This window comes from Bactrocera neohumeralis, chromosome 2 (assembly GCF_024586455.1).
Source record: "Bactrocera neohumeralis isolate Rockhampton chromosome 2, APGP_CSIRO_Bneo_wtdbg2-racon-allhic-juicebox.fasta_v2, whole genome shotgun sequence".
In the NCBI taxonomy this organism is placed as follows: domain Eukaryota; kingdom Metazoa; phylum Arthropoda; class Insecta; order Diptera; family Tephritidae; genus Bactrocera; species Bactrocera neohumeralis.
Genome location: NC_065919.1, coordinates 85,316,569 through 85,331,599, shown reverse-complemented (window position 1 = coordinate 85,331,599; position 15,031 = coordinate 85,316,569). Strand labels below are relative to the sequence as shown.

The 15,031-nt window shown below is 40.6% G+C and overlaps 1 protein-coding gene across 9 annotated transcripts in view; it reads left to right on the top strand.

The window, feature by feature from the left end:
* The window catches only part of LOC126751710 (polypyrimidine tract-binding protein 1), a 523,263-nt gene that overhangs the window by 149,869 nt on the left and 358,363 nt on the right, over positions 1 to 15,031 (top strand). For 6 of the 9 annotated variants that reach the window (XM_050462188.1, XM_050462184.1, XM_050462185.1 and 3 more), the window contains one exon: positions 2,077 to 2,106. The exons of the other annotated variants lie outside the window; for them this stretch is intronic. Coding sequence is in view for 5 of the 6 variants with exons in the window: in XM_050462184.1 (XP_050318141.1) it covers positions 2,077 to 2,106 (30 nt within the window). In the remaining variant the exon portion in view is untranslated. The remainder of the gene's footprint in view (positions 1 to 2,076; positions 2,107 to 15,031) is intronic. 9 annotated transcript variants of the gene reach the window in all.

Sequence of the window (15,031 nt, the reverse complement as noted above, 5' to 3'; positions counted from 1 at the left end):
CTACTCGGTTATAGCCGAATTTGTAGTATCCCGCCAGTCGTTCTTTCTTTTCGCTGTTTGGCGCCAATTGGAGATCTCTAGTGTAGCCAAATCTTTCTCCACCTGGTCTTTATAATAAAGTGGAGGTCTTCCTACTCCTCTGCTTCCCCAAGCGGGTGCTGTGGCGAATACTCTCAGAGCTGGAGTGTTTTTGGATGACATGATCGCGCCAACGTAGCTCATCGTTCCATCGACTGCGATATTCGTCGTTGCCAATGCGCAAAGCATCATAAATCTTCCGTAGAACCTTTTCCCGAAAACTCATAACGCCGACTCATCAGATGTTATCATCGTCCATGTCTCTGCACCATATGGCAGGACGGGATGATGAGTGACTTGTAGAATTTGGTCTTTATTCGTCGAGAGAGCAGTTGTAAACTCTTGTAGAAGCTCGAATTATTTGCTCCAGCAGTGATTGAAAGATAGCACCTTATGGGGTCGTTTTGTTTGAAAGCTCATTTGTTACCGAACGCCTCGGAGAGGTCCATCCCGGGACTGACGGAGCTTTTGGTATTGCTCAACATCAGCTTACACAGCCGTGTGATTGCAGGTTCTCGATGTCGAACATTCCTTGTGTTTGCTTAAGTGCGTTTGTTGATTTATTCAGATATCTCATCTAAAATTGAAAATTTAAAATTTTCCCACTCTCGGGATATAGTCCATTCAGACAAAAATTTTTCCCTGATTAAAAGCGAAACATTCTACGTGATGTTCAGTCTTTTTTTTTATATTTTGCTGCCTATTTATTTTTCTTCATAGCCCTCGGCTCCCTTATGCCAGTTCCGCTTTCACTGTCATCATTTTTTGTGGCTCATCAATTTCAATTTTCATATCATCGCCAGCGTTGCTCTGTGGCTAACTCTCGACGGAGCGTTATGCGTTAACCATTCTTCTCTCCGTATAAGCTTATTACCATACGTCACACATAAACACATACACGCATATATATTTACACTTCGCTCTGCTTTCCCTGCTCAATCGCTGCGGTTCCCTTGTGTTCACGAATCGATTATGAATTATTTGATTTACAACAATGACTTATGAGACCCTCCGCTGATGATATACTCGCCGTTGCGAAAATATTTAAACGCAAGACATCCTCGTCATACTCTGCGTTGCGCACGTTATGAAGCTGCGGCAATTTTTTCAGCTTTCTGTTTGCCAAAAGTCAGCGCAAGTCACCGTGATGTCACTGGCCAATATTCTGGGGCATACACGTACATTCAGACATATTTACGTACTTGGTCGCAGAGCCTTTGTGTACTTTGCGTTTGAGTTGGCTTTGTCGAGCATAGAAAAATGATAAATTGTTTTTCATATTCGTGCTGTGGTTTTCCAATTTTCATAAATGGCTTTTATTTAATTTTTAGATTTTTTTCCGCTATTCCAAAGGCGGAAGTGGCAAAGGGAATTTGTCTAAAGCAGACATTTTTAGAGAAATATATTTTGCATATATTGACTTGTAACATAAATTATGCAGTCAAATAATGCGAAATTAATAATGCAAAGTTATGAAAAGTTGATTTATTTCTATGAGGCAACAATGTGAGTGCTTTGCTTGGATAAATCATACCCTTATGGATGTTATAAGGGTTAACAAATTATGAATGTGTTCTAATGATAAATGCTTATATGTGGAAGGGATATTGTATGGCAATAAATATTAGATATAAAAAAATACAAAATAAGAGCCTTACTTACTCAATATCTGGTTAGCAACCAGTTAAGTTCTGGTTAAAAAAAGGTTATTTACAGAAAGAAGGAGCCTTGGTTAGGTTAACCAGAATTTAAGTGGTAGTTGGCTGCTGACCAGCCATGGAGAAAACCACCCTCAATATAACAACTTGTCATCTAAACTTGGCTTTCGAGTCCAGCGTCCACCTAACGAGTTTCTCAAAACTTTAATAAAATTAAATTCTGCTGTAAATTTTCTCTAACATCTCGCGTTTTATTTTCTTGTCTTATTATTATATGAAATTTATTTCGAAAATATTTTACTTTATCCTTTATTCTAATCAATGCCGTTTCTCTTTTCAGGTAAGTGTTTTTATCGAGGAGAAAGAAAACGTAAGTGTCACAAGTTCTATATATTATAAAAGCAATAAAATCGTTCCATATTTAGTTCACATATGCCAGAATTTTTTACTTTGTAAATTTAGCGTATGATACATATTAGTCAAGTCAACCATCACCTTAACCATCCTGTTGGTTCCTCAGGTACAGATGCCAAGTCTAGAACCATAATCACGCACTTTTCAAATATCCTATTCTAGGAGAACGATTATGACTACTACGGCTATTTAAGTAGCTTATGTGCACAATTAGTGACCCTTAGAGCCTCTACATGAATGACCTTGCTGACACAACTAGTACATTCGCAGAAGAAACATGGGTTGATGTCTAGTAGGAACGATTTTTGTCTAAGCGAAAATATAATATTACTTTTTTAAATCGAACGGTCTCGTATTATATATTACAGAATGTGGTACTGTGGTTCTTTTAAGAGCAGATTCTTCGGATGATTTTCCATAAAACCCAAACGAATATTTATCCGAAGATACTTCATTTCGTAAAATAACTATAGTATTAAAGTTTTTGACAGTTTCGTCTTCTTACTTTTGTTGTAACCGTTGGACAGATGAATTCATTAGCTTGTGACGTCACGAACGAAAGAAGGGATCTGCTTTGTTTGCAATTATGTATTGGCGAAAAAATCTTTTCGTATTTCTAATCAAACTTCAACTTATTGTTTTTAATATTTATAATGAACTTTAGTGAACCAAATATGTACCATTTTGGTCGACCAAGTTTAGCCATTTTTCTGCAAATGGAATAATGATTCCATTAGTGTAAAACTTTTCTGGTTTCTCGGCGAAAAACTGCGACAAGCATCAAACCTCCCAGCCAAGCTCTCCCAGTGTTTGCCGAATCATCAAAGATGTGTGTGGTCTAGCGTTGTCCTGATGGAAGACGAAGCCCTTTCTGTTGATCAGTTCTAGCCGTTTTTTTCGATTGCTTGCTTCAATCTCATCAGCTGTTGACAGTAAAATGTAGAAGGAGTGGTTGATTCTTTTCCAATCCCACCAAACACTTAGCATAACCTTTCGAGGCGTCAATCCTGGCTTTGCGACCAGTTGTTGAGCTTCACCACGCTTGGTCCATGCTCTTTATCGCACATTATTGTCGCATTTGATCCACTATTTACCTCCTCTTACGATTCGCTTCAGAAATGGTTTGATTTCATTTCAGTTCAGGAAAGAATCGCAGCCATTAATTCGGTCCATTAAATTTTTCACAGACAATTCATGTGGTACCCAAACATCGAGCTTCTTTTTGTAGCTAGTCTTTTTTAAATGCTTCCTTACCTGTAGTCTTGTCTCTTAGTCATAATTGGGTCGCAGTTGTCTCTATCATCCTAGACCGTATGTTTGAGACTGTCTTGGCGTTGACTTTGAGCAGCCTTTGAAACAATTGTTTGATTAAAAATTTTCCTCTTCATTCCAATTTTTCGTTACTTTACCACATATACCACCGTTCGAAAATATCTGAGTCTCTCAGATCATTACACCATTCACCTCTTAATTATAAGTTAACCTTTTACCACATCAAATTTTTATGGCATACTCTACTCTAAACACCTCGGCTATTTCGGTTGGAATATCAGACGTAGTATACCATATATCAAACACCGTTACCTAACAGACCATAAATTGTAAAGAAGTTCTCGGTCAGGGCTTTCCTGCTGGGTATACGCATAGCCTTAAAGACCCTTTAAGATTGAATGACACAATGACCTTTTCGGTTGTAACACTTGCAACATTTCATGACAATCAACAATGACTTTGCAGAATACTCTCACCCACACATGTGCAACAACGTATTACACTTGTAGTGGCAAAGCCACAACAGATTCGCCGAAGACTGCTAACAAGCTTGATGCTCTATATTCCATGGACACGCGTATGTACATATACATATGTAGGTGTGTATGAGTGTGAGTGCTTGAGATATTTTATTGGATTAATCGACTGCTAATAGTTTACTGAGTAAAACTACCACTGACGATATTGCTGCCGTTATAGTTGTTGCTGTGCGAGTGGTGGAGGTGGTGGCTTTATGCCTGCTACCAGTGGCGCTTTTGGCGGCCTTTGGCTGCCGTTTTGGGTGTCACTACTACAATTCATTGGCTTAATGCGTCACTGAGCACACACACACACACATCCGACCATATATCCACACACATACGTACAAACAAATGTATATGTGCAGAGCCTTGCGTTTGTGTGTTAGCTGTGGGCGATTGATTAATCGCTTCTCTATCGTTGAGCAATTAAGCTCTTTCTCAATGTCATCAATATCGAATAGCCTTTCAATGTCAGTCACACAGCCCAAGAACGAATGCTGCCATTCACACGAACATTCATACATACAGACAAATAGACATATACTTATGCTTCTTCATTTGGCCTCACAATCACAGATCGATTCATTCGTTTCTTAGCAGACTTACGCTCTTTCAACTTACAATTGAGTGTCCAACAAGGCGTGCAAGTGTGCAACGACAAAAAGTCATGTTCAAAGGGTATTTTCTCTATATTTTTATATACATATTTCTTTTTTAAGTTCATGAGTGTGAGCAGTGGGTACTAAAGACACTTTAATGTGGAAAGGAATTGCTGAAGTTAAAAAAATAAGATTAAATTAAATTTAGAAAAATCATTTAAGACTCATACTTGTAGATAGATGACGGATAAAGCAGGTGTTCAAGACGAAAATTACTATTCTGATAATAGTTCCGTTTACAGTACAAAGTCAATATTCTTTAAACAATAATGAGTGCTCCTGTTGGGAGTCAGTTTCACTAAGAACATATTCTCTCCTTGTAAGACGTGGGTTTGGAACCTTTTTTTGCCAAATATATTGTCGTATTTGCTTTGTCTGAGCAATGTACTTGCAAATGATTGGACACCGAATTCGTATGGTCCAGATTAAACTATATCTTAATACCTCACGTCTGTCTTTTTACCTTACATAGAAGGTCTTTAGCAACGATTTTATTTTGTCTACGCCATGTGTTCTCTGTCTTTAAAACAACAACTTACTCTGGACACAAAATCTTTGATACACAAAATCCCCAAACTACAGAAAGTAGTTCGACTGTGAACACACCGGGACCAGGTTTATTTTTTGAGGCCCGTCCGAAGGTCGGCAGTGCAGAAAGGAGTTCGAAAAATAATATATTATTTATCTGTATTTGTAAAATAATATTTGACATACATATATCCCATATGATCAAATCGCTATTGGTGCAGGAGTGTATGGAATGGCTGAACAGTCTTTCAGATCGTATCCAAGTACATCTTATCTAGGTGCCCGGTCACAAAAGTTATATCCACCAACATACTAGTAGAACCCGAACCTTTCATACCATTATAGAGCTGCTCCGCAAGGATGAGGGAGTAGGCAGGGAGGCTTATTGACAACAACTCCAAAACATGCGACATGCCAAGTGGCTAATGGGTGGTTACAACCTTAAGAGGTAATCAATCTCACAAGGACAAATTCCGACTATTTTTCACCTACTACACTGACCATTGTAAGCTCAAGAAGCACTTATATAACAAGGGCCTAGCTTCTGTTGCGAATTTCTGGTTCAGCGACACGGAGCCTGAAACTCCAGAACACTTGCTAAGCGACTGCACAGCAGTCAGTAGGAGCAGGATAAAGACTCTTGGATCCATGTTTCCAAATAGGGATCACATCGCATCTAGAAGTATATTGAAACTTATCAATGCCGAAAAGTGAGTCGTTGTGACTTAGGAAAGGCACAAGAAACCTTTGGTCGTGGGGCAATTCTTATTTACCATATTTATCTTATCTGATATAATATCCCATATGTATGAAAGAAGTTCAAGCCTAACCTCTTAGATTGGCAGGTAAGAAATATTATTCACTATCGTCGATTTTTAAAGCTTGTTGAGTATCAGAATTGTTCTCTTGAGTTCAAATATTGGCAAAAAGTCATTTACGACTGCCAGATAGCTCCAAATCATTTTACCGTTACCTATGAATAAAGTAGGGTTCGTCAGATCTTCTACAATATGAAGGATAGAGTACTTCGAAGAAGAAATCTAAATTGCTCATAAAAGAGAATATTTCAGAGAAGAAATCTCAAAGGCTCGAAGAATAGAACATTACGAAGATGAAATCCCAAACGCTCGCAGCACTGAACGCAATATTGATTATTTGATGTTCATTTTTCGCTCTGAAACGAGTGAGCACCCGCTCGGCTTGATTGTCTCTTAATGATATGCATGTCATTTTTGCTGCGCCTCTGCTATTGCTAATAACTATGTATGTGCCAACATCAAGTCCGACCGCTAGCCAATTGTGCGCAGTGCATCCCTCCATACTCGGGCAAACTGTGTTGCAAGCGCTGAACGCTCACCGATGCTATCGTCTGCACTTATTAGAAATTATAAAGTGATGTTCTCGCTAAATTAGCGCGCAATTGCCTGTTGAGAACGGTATATTACGTGCACCACGCCCTAAAATCCGCGCCTGCATGCAAACTGATGGCGCTGCCGAAGGGAATAGCGGTGATTTGGCACGGTGTCACACGCTTGAGCGCTGTCGTTTAGAGATTTGAGTGTGGAGAAAGGCGTAAAAGTGTTGTCGTTTGTAGAGAAGACACTCTTTATTTGTGTGGTTATAAATTATTTTTAAAAATCATTAATGGGGTTCCAAGTGATTTTGCCTTATACTTAAAAAAAAAATAGCAAAAATTACCTTTTAAGTCTATTAAAACCAAAAATCATTCAAATAGAATAGCCTGACACTGAGATGGCGTGAATGGGACCAGCTTGTATGTAGCTCGCCATGCGCTAATAAACATGTAAAACCTTAAATTAATTAAAATCGCAAAAATCGGCACAAAATTATTTTTCACTATTCGTTTTTGCTACGCTTTCTGCAGACTGTGCACTGCTTCCAAATCAAAAATAATAAATAAATGGTGTTTGTCATTCATTTCGTCAATTTATGGCCGCAGCCGCTCAGTCAACCGCCAATACGTTAATGGGCAGCTCATTTTTCATACCAAGGCATACACAAACACACATCATAAATTGAGTTTCGCCTGCAAAAAATAAACTAAAAAAGAAATTTCGAAAAAAATATTTCCGACATAGTAACTCAATTCTGCGGCGCGTCAAGTATGGCTGCCAAGCGGCAAGCAGGCATTTCGCTAAATGGTTTATGAAGATGGAGGGCGCGTGAAAAGTTATGTGCGCCGCGAGTGCCGAAGAAATGTGGAAAACGCAAGCAAAAGCTGCCAAACGCAGCTCTTCAATCATTTCGATCAAAAACCTAAGCAGCGCGTAGCGTTCTGCGGGCGCACAGCATGACGTTGTGGCGCTGATGCACCGCTGCCACGCTTGCACGCTGCAACTGCCGCATGACCGACAACCGACAGGCAACAACCAACAGCCAACCATGAAGCATTGCTAAATTATTTAATTTACCGCAAGAAAACTATAAATTAAGGTCGCAGGGGAGGCAGCCGCTGCGTGGTGGCGCGGCGTGGCTGCTGTTTTGCGCTACTTTAGCCGCTGTGTGGCACGAGTGAGTGGCTTGTTGGTTAGTTGCATGTGGCAGCGTGCTTGTTGCCAAAACGTTGACGTTGCAAAGCAGCGTTAAAACATAATTTTTATTATGAAGTGATTGTTTTAATGATGTGCCATGCCACGTCTCTAATGATTTGCTATTTTATCTAACATCGACGCACAGTGTGCTGTTTCGCAAGTGTGTGAGGTGGTTTAATATTATTGGAGACTTAGGCATTATATATTTTTTGGGCTTTTGTACTATGTGAAATTAGAAATGATTTCTGCAATAATAAAATGTATGTAGGTTCCTCAAAACTCTTGATTAAATACAAGGATTTTTCCTTCTTCTTCTTTATTGGTGTAGACACCACATACTTGGTTATAGCCGAGTTTACAACAGCGCGCCAGTCGTTTCTTCTTTTCGCAATTTGGCGCCATTTTGAGATACCAAGTGCAGCCAGGTCCTTCTCCACCTGATCTCTCCAACGGAGTGGAGTTCTTCGTATTCCTCTGCTTCCCTGACGGTTACTGCGTCGAATACTTTCAGAGGTGGAGTGTTTTCATCAATTCGGACGACATGACTTAGTCAACGTATGTAGCTGTTGTTTCTTAATTCGCTGAACTATGTCAATGTCGTCATATATGTAGTACAGCTCATCGTTCCATCGACTGCGGTTTTCGGCGTTGCCATTGCGCAAAGGACCATAAATCTTTGGCAGAACCTTTCTCTCGAAAACTCCTAAGACCGACTCATGAGGTGTTGTCATCGTTCATGCCTCTGCACCATATAGCGGGACAGGAATAATGAGTGAGTTTGGTCTTTGTTCGTCGAGAGAGGACTTTACTTCTCAATTGCCAACTCAGTTCGAAGTAGAATCTTTTGACAAGAGTTATTTAGCGTTAGATTTCGTGGCTGAAATGGTTGTAGGTGTTGATGCTGGTTCCAAAATAGACGAAATTATCTACGACTTCGAAGTTATGACTGTCAACAGTAACTTGTGATATGAGCCTAGTCGCGATTGCGACGACTGTTTGTTTGATAACAGGAGACATTTCGTCTTGCACTCGTTCACTACAAGACCCCTTTGCTTCGCTTTCTAACTAAGGCCTTGTCTGAAACCTCGTTTGGTTTCAAACGGCTCGGAGAGATCCTTCCCGATCCTGACGGAGCTTTTAGTGTTGCTCAATGTCAGTTTACACAGTCGTATTAGTTTTACGGGGGTACCTATGTATGCATGTTTCCATCTTATTTTCAAGAGTCTTTTCTAAGATTTGACGCATGGTGAAAATCTGGTTGGCTGTTGATTTTCCAGGCCTAAATGCACACTGGTAAGTTCCAATCACTTTGCTGACGGTTGGCTTCAGTCTTTCACACAATACTCTCGATAGAACCTTATATTCGATGTTTAGGAGACTTATCTCACGGTAGTTACCGCAGACTGTGGGGTCTCCCTTTTTGTGGATTGGGCTGAGCACACTTAAATTCCAATCGTCGAGCATGCTTTCGTCCGACCATATTCTACAAAAAAGCAGATCCATGCTTCATATCAGTTCTTCGCCGCCATATTTGAATAGCTCGGCCGGAAATCCATCGGTTCCAGACGATTTGTTGTTTTTCAGACGAATAATTGGTATTCGAATTTCTTCATGGTCGAGCGATGCAACGTCTGCTCTGTCGCCATCGATTGAGGAATCCGGTTCGCCAGCTCCAGGTGCTTTTACTGCTAGGCTTGTGAAGTGTTTCCTTCATATATTTTCCTCAAACTTTTGTTATATTAGTTTTCTTTTCCAACCGGTTTCATCCCACTGTTACTTTTTCACTTTTTATCATTAGCAAGGTCTGCAGACCTGGTCTGTATACTAAATTTTTGTGTAAGTGCTACATATTTATAATAGATTTAAAAAAATAATATACTAGAAATTATGAAAATATTTTGATCAACGATTTCGTCACTTTTGCCACACTGTGCACCGCCTTCTGTATAAAATTAGCTGCAGCGCAGTGAGCGCATCACCTCAACTTGAATGTAGCGTTATGCTACGCCATCGTAAATTCTACACCCGTATGCAACATACATCATTCCGCCTAAATATTTGGCCACTGTGGCGGGCGTAATTATTTTTCGGCTTGTTGCAGCTTTCATTCAAATGCGGCTGTGACGGCCGCCGGGCAAGACGAAATGCTGGCACTGTGGCGTCCAATTTTGTCGAATATGTAATGTAATATACAAATATATCCGCATCTTGTGCATGTGTGGGTGTGAGCCCGAAACACGCGCTCCCCAGCGCACTGGACCCGGTCCAGCTGCCCCAGCTGCAGCGCACCCATTGCAATAGCGGCGCGGCCGACGGCCATTGGAGTCAATTTACAACGCCTCTGTAATTTGCGCGCCACCGACATTGTTGCTGCTGTTGTTGTTGTTTAGAATGTACAATTTCATTTGTACACGCTTTATTTGCAATTTATTTATATTTAAATATGCTTTTCTCAGTCGCAGCTGGTTGTTGTTGGTCGTGAGTGTCTTGTTGAATGTGCGAAAAGTGTTGCAATAAATTTATATTATTTTGAGAAAAATTTCTAAAGTAGTTAATTTCATTGTTGCTGCTATGCGCAACGCCCCCAACCTCGTCGGCCGTCGTCGTTTCGCCTCGCGTCGTCTTGTGTGCGCCACTCATTTGCTTTTGTTGTGCTCGTGTTCGTTAAGTGTGTTTATTAATTTATGTTAAATACACTTTTGTTAGCTTAATGTTGTTTATTATTTTTAAATGCAACGGTTGCCGCGCGACTGTGGCGAGATGCCGGCGCGCTGTGGCAGTTGAAGTGTCGCCGAGCTGTTTTGCTTGTGTCGCGAATTGCGATTTCAATTATTTTCATTTCAAATGCGCACTCGATTAAATGTTCTAACGGTATGTTAACAGAATTTATGGCCATCTGAATTTCTCCTCATACACTTTAATAGCGCACGTGATTTATGACCGCCGTTCAATTCAGTTGAATTCAAGACAAAATGTAGTATTTTGAAAACTATTTTCTCTATCCTGCACCTGGGCGATAGCTGGGGAATATTTCATTCCTTATTTGTGTTAAAAGTATTTTTAGGTGTAATTTAGCTGCGTATTAAATCAGCATTTTAATCCAATTTGGTGTAGTAAAGGTGGAATGAATATAAGGACTTAATAAGGTGTATATTTGGAGCCTAATGTTTCTTCGTACTAACTATTGACCCTTATGAGAGGTGTGAGGTCTCTCGAGAAAAATCCTTTTTCTACTTTTTAAACTTTCTTCATCGTATTTTCCATTCAAAATATCTCACTTCTCTGGTCTTCATTTAAACTAATTCCTTTTTGACCCTAGTGAACTGCGCCATTATTAGTATATCATTATATCTACTAACATATACCATGGAGTCATTGCGAGGTAGGTTGTCTGCGTTCACGACTCTCCACAGCGACACGACAGTCCTCATCGTACCAGCTGTTCTTTCGACCTTTAAAAAAACCAATGGGTTCACTTGCAGCTGGACGTAAGGAGCTTTGATATGCCGTCCCACAGTCGAATTGCTGATGAGTGCTCTCAGATATCGTAGCTTCCCTGTGTTTGTTAACGCACGTGCTTTGCTGTACAGAGACAAGTGCGTATCTTCGCAACAACAAGATAGTGGTCCGATTCGATGTTAGAATCTCGGAGTCTACGCACGTCTAAAACGTGTCTTCCGTCTAACACAACATGATCGATCTGGTGGGTGGCTTTTAGAACCGGCGACAGTCAATTAGCTTTGATGAATTTTCTCGTGCTGAAATCTAATACTACAAATATAGACAACCATATTTCGTGCCCCGGCGAAGTCGATCAGCCTTAACCCATTTGGAGCGGTTTCGCCATGGAGGCTGAATTTTCCGACTGTTGTAACAAAGATGTCTTCTTTGCCCAACCTGTCGTTAATATCGCCAAGCACAATTTTGACATCGTGGCGGGGCAGTTGTCATAAGCTTGATCTAGCCGCTCACAAAAAAATGCGTCTTTGGTCATATCGTCCTCATCCGTCGTGGCGTGTAGGCGAATCAGTGTTATGTTGAAATTTTACTTTGATGCGGATTTTAGCTAGACGCTCATCCAGCGGGTGAATGCCAGGTCTCGGCGACGGAGTCTCTTCAGAGTCGTGTCACGAAACGCACACCGAATTTGTGCGCCTTTATATGACTCTTAGAGTAAATGTCACAAGGACCAATTCGTCGTCGTCCTTAACCCGTCCAACGCATTTCTGGGACGGCGGTGACGTCAGCCTTTACCTTTACGCGGACATCAAACAGCTGGGTATCAGCACCTTTCCAATTTAAGGGGCGGGCATTACAGGTGCATGCCCTTACATCGTAGTCCTTATTGAGTTTGCTGTGGCCGTCATCAAAAGTGAGGTATTTCTTCCGAAGCTGTTGTTTCTTTTTCATTGGGAGTGGTTCCTACGTGGCGGGTCTCAAACCCAGCGCACAACCTCGCTAGGCGAGTAGTGTAAAGCTTTATAGCAAGCCGCTTGTTTCAAGACCGTCGCCCGTTCGCAGCCGCACCCCTGATGAACACACGTTGCAATTAGGCTTCAGTGAACTCTTAAACCGAACATGTTAGAGTGGCTTCTCTGAAGCTTCCTCTCATTGAGCCGTGACCCCAGGCGACACACGGATTGGCTGGCGCATCTTACACAAGGGTTACACACGTTTCCAGGGTGCGCGGCGAGGACGCTACAGTAAGAATTGGGTATAGTCCTTCAACTGTAACTGCTTACCCAGAAGCATAACTATACATGCACCATTATTAGATTATGACTAATAACAATTAAGTTGGCCTAAGAGAAATCCGATAATGAAAGATTAATTAAAGCAATAATAAAGGAATTATACCGTTATGGAAGCCTAGGGGTTCTTACTGGACACGGTCCAAAAAGCATTCATGCGGTAAGGCCAAATATATTGTAAGGCACAAATTGTAAAAGTTTTATGAAAGAAGGTGATGTGGAACTTTCTCCACCATTGTCCAGTCTTTGTAAGATTGAGGTTGGAACAATTCGTCATTTTTATCTTCGCCGAACCAGGAGACATGATCGAAACTGACATTAGCTACCTTGGAAATGTTTTGAGTGCCTCAGCGCTATTGATATATGTATGCAAATATATAATTTTATCGATAGGCTCTAGTAAATTTTTTTTTTTTAAATGTGGAAAGTACAGAGAATTGAAAATCAGTTCTATAATTGGTCCCTGAAGAGGGTAATATGGAAATAGATATCAACTGGCATTGCCTCAGTTCCTATCTGAACAAAAAGTCCGGTCGTAAATTAAGCTTCTATAGGATTATAGGTTTGCTTTGCTGAAAAAGTTATATTTTCGACTGAAAATGTACAATCAATTAGGTTTCGTTAAAACTAACCCATTCACCGGTTAGTCGTCTAAGTAAGTTGTTCTCGTAGAGTAAAAACTTTGTTCATATTGAGTCAAAATCTATTCCCTGAATTTAATTTTATCCCATATTAAGAATCTTTGAAAACTTTAAAGTGCATTAAATATTCTATATCGTTTCTGGCACTTACACCAAAACCAAAATAGATAAATTGCTTGTAAATATTATGCCATTAACGTGATTTCGTTCATTTTATTTGTTCTAAAAACATTGCCGGCCATAAACTGTTCATAAAATATACGACGCCACCGCAAGCACGTCGCCGACGCGTCATTTTCTCCATGCGCCAGCGAGTTAAGGCGAAAACAAGAATCAAAAAGAGATATTCAAGCAATGTCAACACACTCATTTGAGCTTTACTAATTGCGATAATTAAATAAAGATGACTTTATTGCTAGAAAATGTGCGACGTGTTGGTGCAACAAAAGCAAAACCAACAGAAACACAACCGCTGTCGCCGCCGACGCTGCTCTCAACGCGCTTAAGAGCGCAGTGAGGCGATAATGTGGAACCGTTTTGATGTGGTGATCGTCGAGCGCATTCGCTGAAGATCACCAAACCGCAATTTGATGTGCATACATAAGCACATACTTCCATTGAACACTTGTGTGGCAATTGAGTTTAATAAATAGTGAAATGGATCCGCATTATTAAAGGCAAACAGCTGCGGCACACAGTTTCGCAAGACGAGCTGGGGCCACGTGGCTGTGTGTGTGCGCATGCAGCAAGTGTGATTGTCATAAAATCCAGAAATGCGCGCTTTCAGAAAATGTGCTCAACTAGCCACATGTGTTTTTCTATGAAATCATGCGGCTGGTTGCAAGCGATGGCTAGTGGCATGCCACACCAAACCTCGCGCTTCCAGCGGAGTGGAGAGATTTCTCATGTGCGTGCTCACTATGTCAGTTGGTTACTATGCAATAGAGCTGCCTCCAATGCGTGATCTGTGTAAGCGTGTTCGTGAAATGAAATAATTTTCCATAAACCGTGTTGTCGGCGGTCAATTAGATGCAACAACAAGGCACAGACAAGCTGGCAATCGTGTGTTTATGTGAAAACTCAAAATCATCATTATCAAAAGACAGTTTTGCTTTTTAAGTATGCCATCGTTTTTTGGATTTCTCTTCGATTTTAGAATCTCTTTGATTTATGTTCTTCGCATGCGAATCTGTTCAGCTTTGATCTCTGCATGTTTCACGCCAATATTTCATGTCATACTTTTCAGCTCGTGAAGTTTTAGATCTTCTGTGCAATTGGGTATTTTTATCTGCCATTGTGGCATGGTCTTTTTTTCTGACACTGATGTATTAACAAAGCAGTGAGTTTCACCAGTAGAGATAGCTCGAAAATAAGTACATAGGTTGAGAGGTATTCGAAAGAGCTACAAGTTCATATAACCCATTGTGGTTTTTGGTAGATATTATAATAAAGATCGTTTTGTCGGTGTATTTGATTTAACGTATCCATTGAAATAAGCTGCTCATACGTCGGAACGGCCGATATCGGATAACGATCTGAATAAAGTTCTTGTATGGAAAGCTCTTTTATTTGAAGATATAGCTTCATGAAATTTGGCATTGTCTAGTTCATCTCCGATGAAATTGTTCAGTTGAAGTGACTACTCCATAGGGCCACAATGACCATATTCATAAACTGGTTGAAGGAGTACAGACTTCCGACAGTCAATAGCCCTAAGATTTTAGGTGTGACACTCGACATTGTCAAATGATGGAGCCGCAACAAAATCCTCAAGTCGTTAGTCGGCAGCATATGGCGAAAAGACAAAGAAATGTTGCTGGCAACATACAAGGCAATCGGTCGGGAAGTCCGCCGCACTAACGTAGTCACCTGGATGCAGTCAAAAGCAGACGAGGAAGCTTCAGACGTGTCAGAACACTGCACTTCGAACTAAAACGGGATGCCTCCTGATGTCTTC